Here is a 13,851-nt window from a genome sequence, read left to right as displayed (position 1 = left end):
GTTATTGTTTTCCTACGTTTAGCGATAACCCAATTGCCGATTAAAATACTGTGCGATATTAATATCGGTTATGATATTAAAATACTTTTTTTCTTTTAATATTAATACCAATAAGTGAATCCAATATTTTTTATCAATTTGTTAAAACTTGTTATACGTTTGTCCACATATATCATCGCACTGAGTAAATAGTAAAAGTGAAAGGGCTATTAAAATATATATACTCGTTACATATCTATTTAAATATTATAATTATTTATGTCAATATATCCCTTTATAAAAAATTGTTGTCATCGCATTCCATGGAATGTTTGTATATACTGTATGTATGTACATACAACTGTATGTATGTACATTTGTGATTGCTCATTGGCGCTTTACTTTATGAAAATTCAGTTTTTATGATTTATGTATATATATGCATTTTTAATTTTTATGAATTAAATCGATTTTAAAATTTAAAAATAATGTTTTTAATAAAATAAAAAAAATTTGTGTTATTTTTTAATTTTTTTAATAAAAATTATAATCGTTACGGTTTCTGAACTGAAAGGCATTTTAATCGCTTACGTAAGATTAGTTTCACATACACTTTAAACGGCCTAAGCGAATATTGTAGCACGTTAGGTTATAGATGCCATCAAAACCAGAAATTAAATTAAGTTTCGCTAAAAGCAATTCTGCACCATTTTTCAAGGATTGAAAAATTTCTGACCAAGTGATAGGGATTTTAAAATCATAGAATCTTTTCGTTTGTTTCTGTATCACCACCATATATGCTGAAAGAACTTTAAAATATGCTAGATTTTAGGCCATAATAGTAAAACGATATTTGAAACTTAAATTCATTGTTTCATGAGTCAAAAATAATCAGTGACCAGAAACTTTAATTATCCCGCATTAACTTTTCAAAAACGTCAGATCTGGCTGGCAATTAGCCAAACGCTAGGCCATTACTAAGATCCATTTTATAAACATTTTAATATAGCCTATAATAAGAATAACAAGACAAATACTTAAATTGTAGGATATTTTCTAGTATTATTTTTATTCAAATTATTTTGCGAATAATCGATATTTCGCTACCATTTGAACAGTGTTGAATAACACTATTTACTTATCTGGCAACTCAATATTTAGCATAATTGTTGAAGTTTAGTAAAGTCAGAGAAAAGTTCCTTCATATTACACTATCTTTTTTATATGGAGTTAAAATGATTTAACCTAAGTGTATACTATGCTAATGATATAAAAAACATCGATAGCAAGTCGCGGAGATAGTCGATTGTTTTTAATTACATAATTACAATAACACATGATCTTTGTATCATTGTGAGGCGTTGAAAATTTGTGTTAGCATGTTCTTTAGACCATTGATTTCATTATCTCTAAGAGCAACAAATATAATATGCTTGCCCTCTTCTTCACATTTAATATATTCGCGCAACACAAGTTTTTTTAATAAGCGTAAGTTGTATATATGTATATGTATATGTATGAGTTGTATGGCATATATGTATGTATGTACATACTTAACAAAAACCTACCACATGTCATGGTTATAAAAAATATGATTTCTTATAGTACCTGCGGAGGATATATGGCGAGGTGTAACGGCAGTCAGTAATGCTGGAAAAAAGCGAGGTCGTGGTAAAGGAACTGGAAAGAAAATGGCCAAGGACTTAAATAGAGGACAGGCTATTGGACTTGGAAAAAAATGTTTAGTCTGGCCGGGATTAAACGCGCCGATTATCCGTGGAAGTGAACTAATTCATCAGAAGAAGCAAGCAGAGGATACGGACAGGGAGACGAATATAAATAAACTTCGAGACTCAATGGGTACATTCAAATTGATGAAGATAAACCCAATAGATCGTGGGTGGTCGGGAACCAAAATGCCGGGACGTAGTATTGGAGCTCCAGATGCCGTCGAAGAGGATGAATTTAATTCATTTGACACTCGCGTGCTAGAAAACAAAATTGTCTTTATAATGAAAGGTAACATGGGCAGAAAACGCAGATACTCTGTTTTGTCTGTTACGGGAAATAGTAAGGGCTTGGCTGGTTTCGCCACAGCTAAAGCTCCAGAAGTAAGAACCGCTCTTCGAAAATCAAAAAACCGCGCAGGGCAAAAATTGATATCCATTGATCTGTACGAAAACCGAACCGTTAATCACGATTTTTTCACGGCTTTTGGAAAAACTAAGATATTTGTCTTCAAAAAACCGGAAGGTTATGGCTTGGTATGTCATCGGGCAATACAAACAATATGCAAGGTGATTGGAATAAAGGATCTTTATGCTAAAATTGAAGGCTCGACTAATTTACAGCACATCGTCAAAGCATTTTTCATTGGACTAATGCGTCAGAAAACGTATCAAGTAATTGCCGACGAGTCCAACTTGCACATTGTGGAACAAAAAGTAGCTAAAAACGGATTTGCTGAAATTAAAGCAAGTCCCATTATAAAGTCGAAAATTACAGAAAACGATCGATTGATAGACTTTATGCAGTTTACTCTAGGAAATAAAATTGTCCTGCAAAAAAAATCAAAAGCTCCTTTCTACATACACACGAAAGGGCACAAACTTTATGAAGTAAAAAAAGAGCAGTTTCGAAACCAATTTAATGTACGTTTACACAAGCTGGTAACATCATATGAAAATTAGAATAAATAAGTCATTTAACAAAATTACTAGATGCGTGGTCTATTTTATGCGAAAAAGAACATAAGCGTCGTTCATATATGTCGAACTACTACATAATGTGCCCTAAATATTGTCAATTTTTTTGCTTTCTTAAAAAAAATTATTTTTTTTTATCGTACTTCCCGAAACGGAAAATGTTCCAACTTAAATTCCAAGGGATGTGTGTAAAACAGAGAAAGGTGTATGCATTAATGAGCCTTGATTATAGTTATACCTCTGCAAGATATCTATTGCGTTTATTCAAATAACATTCAGCGATTAACTAATTACATATTAGATAAATCATCTTTACTCCTCAAATTTTGGTGCAGCGCTCTTAGTTTTCGAATAATCCCTGATGGGAGAATAAAACTATAAAAGAACAAATTTTGAAACGTAATTATTTTTCAATGTACATACACACATGTATGTATACCATACAGAAGTAAATGATTCTACCTTATATTGCTTATCTTTATACTCTTGCCATGGCTCTGGGTTAGAGGACCGATTCCATGTAACATCTGGGTTTCTGGAAGCCAAGCGGGCCATATAATAGACCGCCCCAACAGCTCCAGCAGCGACACAAACATACAGCGGAATAAGCTACAGGTAAGTAAGTATGGAAGTAAGCTAATACATTACGTAATAGAAGAAAATATATTGACATACCGCTGGATTCTTCTTAAGACTGTTTAATCCAAGTCCCTGCATCCTGAAAAAAAGGATGCATGTATATAAATATATTAGCTTAAAGTCTTTTTGAATCTAATATGTAACCTCTCGTAAAATTGGCTTAGAAAATTTCCAAAAGTCTCAGTTGTACGAAATAGAGATGATAAGTACTCGATATGGTACTACCGATAATAACTACGAACATATAACTATGGCGCACTGAAGTCGATAGTTGTAACAGCCGATATCTAATGGTAGTTTTCCGAAACAATCAAAACCTATCGATCTTATTTTGAAACATATTTTATAAGTAGAAAACTAATGAAAACAATCCAAAGCCATAGACACGTACTAGTGCAATCGATAGTTGTCTACTTAAAGAACTATTTACACAAGATCTTTATGGTAATCGATTTCGATATTTAATGCGTGACTATTGTATTGCCTAATAATCACGATTTTAATAGGCTACAACAAAGTACGTTTTATACGACAGATTAAAAAAAAAACGTGGGAACGCATTAATATCTATTTTTATATATATATATATAGTATATATTATATGTATATATATGAAAAAAAAAAAATATATATATATATATATAACAACAGATTTAAAAAAAAACGTAACAGCATAATATACTAATATTTATTTCATATATATATAATATAATATACAATCTTATTTTAAGGCTAAACCATGTTATTTGTTTCGAACATTTCTTCGTTTGTAATTATTTGACTGAATGTAAAAATTGTTTTTGAGTTTTTGTTAGTATATTTAACGTATACGTTTTAATTTAGGTATTTAAGCTTTTATGAACACCTTACTTAAGTGCGCGCGCATGAGCTTTTTCCTTTTAATTATTGCACCAGTTGAATAACTCCCTGTAATTAAAATAAGAGTGAAATTAATATAAAAACACCATATTTTTTTTAACAAGAATTCGAAATATTAGTTTACTTTTAATTTTTTTAAAGTTTTTTTTTATATTTTGGTTTTTTAAAAAAATAAATAGAATAGTGTAAAACTTAACGGATGAAATTAATATAAAAACACCATATTTTTTTTTAACAAGAATTCGAAATATTAGTTTACTTTTAATTTTTTTAAAGTTTTTTTTTTATATTTGGTTTTTTAAAAAAATAAATAGAATAGTGTAAAACTTAACGGATATAAATATTTTTTTAATGGCTGAGAAAACAACATATAATAAAATGTTTCAGAATAGTATCGGATCGACACTTTCAAATTATACATAAAGGGTATAATCACATTTTAAGACAGAAAAATAGATAGTTTAACATTGGTGCATGCAACTTCGACAAGATATTTTGCAAAGCTACATAAATATTTATAAAAATTATTTAATTGTGAACGAAAATAAGTAATATATATCTTCTTATCTAAGTAATATATATCTTCTTATCTAAGAAAGAAAATCAACTTATAAGTGAAGTACGTAAGTATATATATTTTGCTCTAAGATTTTAAGATAGCTAATGTAAGGAATATCAAAATGTCTAAAAAAGTAAACATTGAAATTAATTTTGAAGCAGAAATTACAATTACATTTGTACAAATCAATTGCATTATATTTTACACAAAATCGAAGAAAATCAGTGCGCAGAATCGTAAAATGTGTTAAGTAAATACATACTATGTTGTAACATACATACATACGTTATAACCTTCTATGTTATACGTTGGCGCTTACATTAACAAATATTATTTTATATTCTTTAATACAGGTAAAGATATCCAAGAGAAAACTGTGTATATTTAAGAAAAATTCATTGCATGCTATGCATTTTTTATTTCTAAAACTAACACCAAAATTTTATTTCAGTATGGCAGCAGATCCATCTGAAGAAGCCCCTGGACCTCAGGTCCCAAAAACAGAATTGGAGGAGCTGCAAATCAAAGCTCAGGGAGTTGCCGATGAGGTACATATCCATATACATATATTCTGTTGAATAATAAAATAAAAATCTTGAATTGAATTAAATTGGTTACTTAGAAGACTTGAAATGAATAAAAGTAAATATAACTTATATTTATATTTAATTGCAGTCCTTGGAAAGCACACGTCGGATGCTTGCTCTCTGTGAAGAGGTAAGATCTTAAGTCTTAATTTTTCTAAACTCTCTCTTCTGGATCTTAAGATGACAGAGTCAAAACAAAGTCCGATTGAGAATTCATCGACCGATATTAATTTTTAGATCAAGTGCTTATCGTTTTAGCACAGAGTTTTGAATTAATTTTTTGATTTATAGATTCACACTTGATGGTAAATACTGATAAATAATAATAAATATTACGGATTGCAAAAGCAAAAAGTAGGAAGTATTTTAATCTACCCGATATAAAAAGTGCATGTGAATAAATCAGACCGCAAAGCTATTTTATATATGTTAATTAAAGATATCTATTTAATAATCAGGATTATAAAATTTAATAGGATTCGATTTTAAATTTGATATACCTAATGTCCATTTACATAGTGGTATTTTACATCTTGTAGAAAATGCAAAAAGTCTTCCATATACATATGTACCTAAGTTAAATTTAATTCAGATACGCACCATCCAACTCAGTTGTCACATATACGCATATACATTTCGATTAGTTATGTTAGTATAAGTTCTACCTATTCTCTATTATTGTGGATTTTTGAATAGATTTTGGTTAGAAATTGTCTTACTTGTTGTTTTACTTTTTTGGCTCCACTTTACAAGAAAGGTAATTGCATTTACGGATTACATATACATTTTACAACTAACTTTTCGTCCAAATTACTATTCTTATATATACTACTACTTATACATTACTAACACTTATGTATATACACTTTTACAAACTATTTACATCCAATTTGCCGCACATCAGAGCAAGGAGGCAGGAATACGTACACTTGTAGCCCTTGATGATCAAGGAGGTGAGTCCACTAACACGACAAAATATCACATATATATAGGAAATACATACCGATTACCAACAATTGCAACAATAGAATATATTAAAAAAAAAAAAGCACCAACAGAAAAAAATATAACCATATTAACATAATTTTTTTTTAACACATTGCAACAAAATCGATACTACTTTTGAATGCTTAAGAGTATAAAGTGGATTAAAAGACGAATGAACAATATTTTTTTTTTGCCTATTTTGGACACTAAAATCATATACAAACTTACTTATACATACCTTTCAAACTTATAATTAAAATAAAAGGTCAGGATCTGAAGAGTACACAGATGCACCCAATTACAAAACAAACGTCAACACTTTCCTATTCGTTAATAGTGGTTGAGTTGTTTAGATAGATCTAAAAAACGTCTGAAAATAACAGGATAAATAAAAAAATATACAGCTTTCATATGTCTAATATATGTCTAATATATGTATGTACATAAGTATTTAGTGTGTTGAAAACATAATACTAAAAATTAAATATATATTTTTTTTTTGATAAGGTTTAATGGAAAAAACGTAAATACTCGATTCTTGAAACTATTACGTAACTTGTTGGATAGCATGCATAGATCTACCTAATTGGGGAAAATAACGAGCTACCCTACTGCATAAATTCCATAAAATAACTGGAGTTTGAAATGTGTGTTACTTTATTTATGAACCGATTTTAAATTATATTGGAATAATATTATTAAATAATTACAAAATCGGAAGTATTATTGTCCTATACAGGATAAGCTGAAACAAATTATAAATTGAAATTCAAACAATGTAAAATAGTTAGACTTCCCATTATGGTACTAATTTTCAAATGAATGTGTATTTCTATTTAGAGCGCGGAAGTTGGGATGCGAAGTATTGTTATGCTGGACGAGCAAGGAGGTAAGACAATTAGGAAGTAGTGAAAATTCCGAAAATCTAAGCTGCTTAGATGATTATATTTTAAAATAAGACAGATAGTAGGAAGTTAGCAACAAATTTTGAGTGAATTTACGATGTAAATAAATCAAGTATCTGGCCTGTCATCAGTTTAATTTTCAATTTATTCTCCAAAAATGTTTTAGTAAAAGTAAAGTAAAATTGGGTTAATTGTAAATTTTTTTTTTGCATTGGCTATAAACTAGAAAATTTTTATACAAAAAAAAAAAAAGTAAGAGCATTAAGTTTGTCGCAGCAAACTTTTATATACACTTTGCCTAGAGCATCGCAACAAACACACGCACGGATCACAAATACATACACACAAAACAGCTAACGCATCACTGAACGTTTTCGCTGTAGTATCATGGTGCGCAGCAAGCGCCCGCTGCTGTGAAAAATTCCAAGGTTACTTATCCAATATTTCTAAATTTTTTAGCTCTAGTTCTTATATAATCTGACTTCTTGTTGCTCAGACAGACAGATGGCTATATCAACACATCTTGTCTTGCTAATAAAAAATGTGTAAATGTGTGTAAAATTAATAAAAAAAATGGATTATAAATTCATTTTTTGTTTGCAAATATTTATATTCTAGGTATTATACTAACATAGTGTAAAAAAAAATTAACATTTATCTCTTATTATTGAAATATACAACAAAATCAAAAATAAGCCAAATTTCGTCGCTCAACGCATAATCGGACTGCACATGTTCTGATCAAAAAAATTAAAAAAACAAAGAAATTAATACTTTTTGGGTATTCCTTTGCTTGTCTTAACTACTAGTAATCGTTTTGGCACCGATTTTACCAAGATTTGGAACACTTTCCCCAATTTTAAACATTGTTTTTAAATTCAACTCACACAAAGCATTAGTTATCTTTCGACCGGCGCCAAAACGAATCAGTCGATGGAATAAGTTACTTGGGACAATTTGTTGACGAGGCTGCCGATGCTGAAGCACTTCTGACGCTACAGCGAAAATGTGTTGTGACATGTCAACTGTTTAGTGCAGGGGCGTCCAAACGCTGCAAAGGGAAAAGCAAATCACCAATACACTAATAAGAAAACACTAACACAAGTATAGATGCCGTGAACACAATTTTATTTCATACACTGAAAAGAAATTAGGCATCACCTACTTGTTCAAAGTTGGCACAGGCAACGATAATTTCGTGTATCCAGTGCAAGCTCCTTTCATTTTTTTAAGTGCACGCACTTTGTGAAAGCAACAACGAAGTTCGCAAAAAAATTTTCGTCACAACAACAAACACATGAAAGTGTTGTTGCCACGCTCGCGCAGTCGAGACAACGCAACAACAAACACATGAAAGTGTTGTCGGTCTGCTTGCACAGTCGAGACAAGAAAATAAATACGAAAAACTGTTTGTGTAATTTGCATTGGCCGGAGCACGTATATATACACGCATTTGCTCTTCCTATAGCAATTACAAAAACAAATGAGCACACTGAGCATAGGTCTTCGACGCCCCTCGTTTAGTGTGTGCATGCGTGTGTTTTTTTTCAAAGTGTATCAAAGGTCGGCTGCTCCAAACATTAATGAGTTCGTTTTGTTTTCATTTTAGAAAAGATTAAAAATATATCAAACTTTTTTATTTATTCTTTTCAAATAAGAGTCCGTTAGAAATACCATTTCTCATACGTAAAACAATATTTTCAATAGCTTCATACGAGCACACGATAAAAAATTAAAAAATAATAGTATCGATTTTCTTGCATAGTGTTTACAAGCAAGGTAATTGTTATTAAGCATGGTTGTATACAATATAGGACCACAATAAATTTAAAAAAATGCATTTTGGATTTTATTGTATGTGGTGAAGACGCGCCCCTGAACTGCTGGCGCCTATTCAATCTAATAAATATCGCAATTACACAAAAAAATCATAATTTCTTATCCTTATTTTAGAACAACTTGACAGAATTGAAGAAGGAATGGATCAAATTAACGCAGACATGAGAGAAGCAGAAAAAAACTTGAGTGGAATGGAAAAATGTTGTGGAATTTGTGTTCTACCCTGCAACAAGTAAATATAAAATATAACTCAATTATAAAGCTAAATTTATTCTCAATGTTTTTGAGCAGTTTTCAGCCATATATATGTACATACCTCTTATCTGAACTCTTACTTCAGCGCTGAAACTTGCTTTATAATTGCAGAAGCCAATCTTTTAAAGAAGACGACGGCACTTGGAAAGGCAACGATGATGGAAAAGTTGTTAACAATCAGCCACAGAGGGTAATGGATGATAGAAATGGAATGATGGCTCAGGCTGGCTATATTGGCAGGTATAATTAAAAAATATAGTTAACCATAAATTCATAGCAGAAAAGATTACAGTTAACACCATTGTTTCTAGAATAACAAATGACGCCCGAGAGGATGAAATGGAAGACAATATGGGACAAGTTAACACCATGATTGGCAATCTCCGAAATATGGCACTGGATATGGGCTCTGAACTTGAAAATCAAAACCGTCAAGTTGATAGAATTAATCGCAAGGTAAAATATTTCTTTACAAATTTCTTTGAAATAATTTGCTGAAAACAATAGTTTTATTCAAAATTTCAGGGCGAATCAAATGAGGCTAGAATAGCAGTGGCAAATCAAAGAGCTCACCAGCTTTTAAAATAATGAGATCTAAAATACATGAAATTTACTTATATAAACGCGCATTTTCAAAATGGTATATCGTGTGGTATATAAAATAAGTGATTTATAATTAATTTTGTGTAAATGCTTAGTGCTCCAAAAGTTGTAAATATTAAAAAAATTTTATTCATTTGCGGATATGCTCACAACATTTTTGTAACCTGCTCTAAATGCTCAACACTCATTATTTTAATAGGATGATTTTGTACATAAGATATTAGAAACCATATTAGTATCCTCATTACTAAAAATAACAGGAATAACTCTATTGTTACATATATATACATTAATTTCAAAATTTCTACAATCATTGTGTGACTTATCATTTTCAATTATTTGTGAAGTATTTTTATTAATTATATGCATTTGAAATCAAAAATATAATTTTTATATAATTTGTTTAAAAAATCACCAACAATAAAGCAATAAATTATTTAGTACTTCACAACTAACTATTAACAAAACAATCTAGATGTAAGATAGAGGGAAACTCTAAAAAAAATATTTTAAGCGTTTCAAATATTTTAAGCTTAACACCAACGCTAAAATGTTTACTTTATTAAATATATATATAATATTAGTTACTTACGTTTATTCATATTATTAATGAAATAATTGGTATTTTAGACTATGTATAAAATTAATAAAAAAAAAATGAAGGAAGGTATATTGTTGCACCGACAACGGTGTAATGCTACTGCTCGAATTCCTGAATATTTAAGCAATAGTATTTTTAAATCAACAATATAAATAATTTTGTTTTCAAGTTGTATAATGCTTACATTTTAAAGATACAAGATAATTTTAGTAACATTTAATGCTCACTTGTAAATGTTATTAATATCTACTCTTGTATCACGTTAACCAATTTTAGCTATATGCTATATATACTATAATAAAATAAATTATCGTTCCAAAGAAACTTTTTCTTTTTATACACTGACATTTTTATAAATAAGGGAAGATGTCGAGGCAGACCCTATAAAGTAGATGATAAGCAAGACAAACTGATTAGATATAGTCTGTCTGAATGTTTGTCTGTGAAACAAAAGCTCGGAAACTAAACGAGACACCGCCGCTTCCAAGCAATTCGATAAAAAACGGTTTGAAAATTGAAAATAAAATGTTCTACAATATATTTGTAGACTTCAAATCGCTTTCCCCTTTAACCTGCTGTTTCATATGAAAGTTATGAACATGAATTATATTATATTCGCAATTACCAAAAATATACCGAAAGTCTCTCATATCTCTCATCTGACCACTCACCCGTCCTTATTAATTTACTCAGCCATCCAGTAACTGATGATCAACCGCTTAGATTGACTTCACACAACAACAAATGGATCTGCCTATAGGAAATATATAAGCTCACACATTACGCTAACTCCTGTACTCAACGTTAAATATGATATCGACAGCATTATCAACACACTAGAGTCCGATTTTGTCACCGCAGCCCGCATTGCAACTCCTCAAAATGCACAAGCGCCTTACACTCAAAACAGAACAAATCACCAAATCGAGCAATTCGTTCTAGAAAAGCGAGAGAATGACAGTCTCAGTGGTCTCCCGCAAGCTTACCAAAGCGTTAAAGCAACAAGAAGCAAATACCCAACATCGCTACATCCAGCAACTTTCATCGTCTTCTACGAAAAACTCACTGTGGCACGCTCATCCAAGTCTATGTCCACCAACAGAAACCTTGAAGCCTATAAAAAAACAACTAGGCTGCTGGGCCCGCAGTGTTGCACTGAAAAGAATTATTGTCAATTCAATTTCGAATAGTTGGGGATCTCTAATGCAAAGACGTAAACAAAACAAAGAGGACAAATTAAAGTTGGGCGCAATCACTTTTATATACACTTTGACTAGAGCATCGCAGCAAACATATGCATGCACTCACAAACACATACACCAACTTTAACCGGTGGCGCCCAACTTTAACCTGTCCACTTGTTTCTTGTGGAAAAAGCACATCATTCCGTCAGAAACTGTCCTAATGCATAATTATTGTCAGTAAAAGTTGCATATTGGATATTACGTTAAAATACTGCGTTTACCTTAGCAGCTTTTACAATTACAAGTAAAATTGGGTTTAGCTTATAGGATGTGCAAAATTAAATCACAGCCTTACTTATGGGCATAGGCTTGAAGTTTCAATGTGACTCCAACAAATTTTTATTTTAACTTTTTTATTATATTTTTATTTATTAACTCTTACTTATTTATCTTGCAAAATATTAATTATATACAACTTTGCGTTTTGATTTTATATAAGTACCTTAAGCGAATTATTTTATCAAAAATTTTCTTTTAATTAAAAATTTTGGGTACCTTTAAAAATTTGTGTCCAACACATTTAATTAATTATTTTACTTTGGCGTATTGCCTTTGGAAATTTATTCAAGCAAAATTTCAAAATTTTTTTAAATTGTCTCTCTTGTAGGCAAAAGTTTATTATATTTATTTATACACCTTGCAAAATTTGATCTATTTTAATTGTGCCTCTTGCGTTAATAAAAGTGCATAGAGCAAAGATGTTTTAATCAAAAATTAAATATCGCTAGTTGTATTTTATTTAGTGCGTCTCAGTTATAATTAGTGTTACCAAAACAACTGATTAAACATTTTAATTCCCCTTAAATTTATTTTTGTATGTTTAGCGTTTGTTTTTTTGCCAACCACCAGCACAACAATTATTCTCGTGTACTAGTTTTACAAAACAATTGGTTTATTATGCCCTTACAACGTAGTCCAAGTAGACAGACTACTACCGGATTAGCCTAATGTTATACATAATACGCAACTTTTAACCACAATTTGTGGTCATACGAGAAGAGCCCCGTGGCGTATGCCCTGTGTGTAGACAGACATTGGCCGTAGAGCAAGATCAAGTTCCTACCGAATTCGTAGATCAGCGACCATCACTGGCCGAAGAATTTAATACCGTAGCGTCAGTGTCACGCCCTCCGACAAGTACAAATCCACACCAAACTAGATTACAAACAAGGAAAACTAAGGCACAAAATATGGCTGAGCAGTCATCTCCGTTGCCAGCTACCGAGTCAGCAAGGCAAGCTGAAAATGTAGCGGCAGATCAGCGACCACTGGCTGAAATAGTTAGTGAGGCTGTAGCAGCAGCTATGTCGCAGCATGCAAACCAATTAACTCAAGCAATTATATCCGGCTTCCAAAGCTTATCTGCTGCTGCGGCTATCACAAGGCAGCAGCCAGATATATCCGCCACACCGGCAGGGCCGCAATATACTTGTCCGCCTGGACATAGCTATTCAGCGGCGCCTGTGCCACCACCAGAGCCTACTAATAGTTTATATAGCCGGAACATGACTAATAACAGCCCCGTCAGCAGTGAACTAAGACCCGACAGAATTAGTCAAATATTAGCTAACTGGAAATTCAGGTTTTTGGGCAAAGGCCCAATGTCCATTGATGATTTTATTTATAGAGTGGAAGCATTAAGGGTACAAACTCTAGATAGCCATTTTAGGGATTACGGCGCGACATGCAAGTAATCTATTTGAAGGTAACGCTAGCGAGTGGTATTGGCGTTATCACAAAAGCGTGGACCAGGTACGTTGGCCTGAACTTTGCGCTGCACTACGCGCTCAGTATAAAGATACAAGAACGGATCGGGATATCCGAGCCGAAATCGAACAGAGGAAGCAACGGCCTAGCGAAACGTTTGATGATTTTTACAATGCCATCGCGGCATTGGCGGACAAGCTCTCGGTGCCCATGGCAGAGAGCTCGCTAGTAGAAACATTGCGAGCAAATCTTTTGTTAGAAATCCAGCACGAAATATTATATGAACGCATAACATGTATAGCCGCGCTTCGACAGGTAGTGCGTAAGCGCGAAATTTGTATAAAAACAGTTTCGAAGCCATT

At 31.7% G+C, this 13,851-nt stretch overlaps 3 protein-coding genes across 5 annotated transcripts; 2 read left to right on the top strand and 1 right to left on the bottom strand.

The window, feature by feature from the left end:
* The first annotated feature begins 1,245 nt into the window (after window positions 1-1,245).
* LOC117135100 (28S ribosomal protein S5, mitochondrial) lies at window positions 1,246-2,692 on the top strand. Its single transcript, XM_033295100.1, has 2 exons — window positions 1,246-1,467; window positions 1,585-2,692. Exons 1-2 carry the CDS (start codon window positions 1,359-1,361, stop codon window positions 2,667-2,669), a joined length of 1,194 nt encoding a protein of 397 aa, XP_033150991.1. The 5' UTR covers window positions 1,246-1,358; the 3' UTR covers window positions 2,670-2,692.
* Window positions 2,693-2,910: 218 nt separating this feature from the next.
* On the bottom strand, window positions 2,911-3,567 carry LOC117135101 (cytochrome c oxidase subunit NDUFA4). Its single transcript, XM_033295101.1, has 4 exons — window positions 3,468-3,567; window positions 3,360-3,402; window positions 3,147-3,293; window positions 2,911-3,059 (listed from the first exon to the last, which is right to left on the bottom strand). The coding sequence occupies exons 2-4, from the start codon at window positions 3,399-3,401 to the stop codon at window positions 2,997-2,999; spliced, it is 252 nt and encodes an 83-aa protein (XP_033150992.1). The 5' UTR covers window position 3,402; window positions 3,468-3,567; the 3' UTR covers window positions 2,911-2,996.
* Window positions 3,568-4,732: 1,165 nt separating this feature from the next.
* Window positions 4,733-10,219, top strand: LOC117134664 (synaptosomal-associated protein 25). Of its 3 annotated transcripts, none has more exons than XM_033293066.1 (8): window positions 4,733-4,821; window positions 5,213-5,309; window positions 5,437-5,478; window positions 7,176-7,224; window positions 9,194-9,311; window positions 9,446-9,574; window positions 9,646-9,790; window positions 9,860-10,219. In XM_033293066.1, the coding sequence occupies exons 2-8, from the start codon at window positions 5,214-5,216 to the stop codon at window positions 9,920-9,922; spliced, it is 642 nt and encodes a 213-aa protein (XP_033148957.1). In that variant the 5' UTR covers window positions 4,733-4,821; window position 5,213; the 3' UTR covers window positions 9,923-10,219. The 3 variants fall into 3 exon arrangements, with proteins under 3 accessions (XP_033148957.1, XP_033148955.1, XP_033148956.1); XM_033293064.1 differs by lacking the exon at window positions 7,176-7,224 and adding an exon at window positions 6,253-6,301 and having other exon boundaries at window positions 4,735-4,821; window positions 9,860-10,218; XM_033293065.1 differs by lacking the exon at window positions 7,176-7,224 and adding an exon at window positions 6,253-6,301 and having other exon boundaries at window positions 4,750-4,825; window positions 9,860-10,218.
* Window positions 10,220-13,851: the final 3,632 nt, after the last annotated feature.

The sequence above is a fragment of the Drosophila busckii genome, chromosome 2R (genome assembly GCF_011750605.1).
Source record: "Drosophila busckii strain San Diego stock center, stock number 13000-0081.31 chromosome 2R, ASM1175060v1, whole genome shotgun sequence".
NCBI classification, from domain to species: domain Eukaryota; kingdom Metazoa; phylum Arthropoda; class Insecta; order Diptera; family Drosophilidae; genus Drosophila; species Drosophila busckii.
Note: the sequence above shows the minus strand (reverse complement) of the source record. Positions and strands in the feature narration are given on the sequence as shown.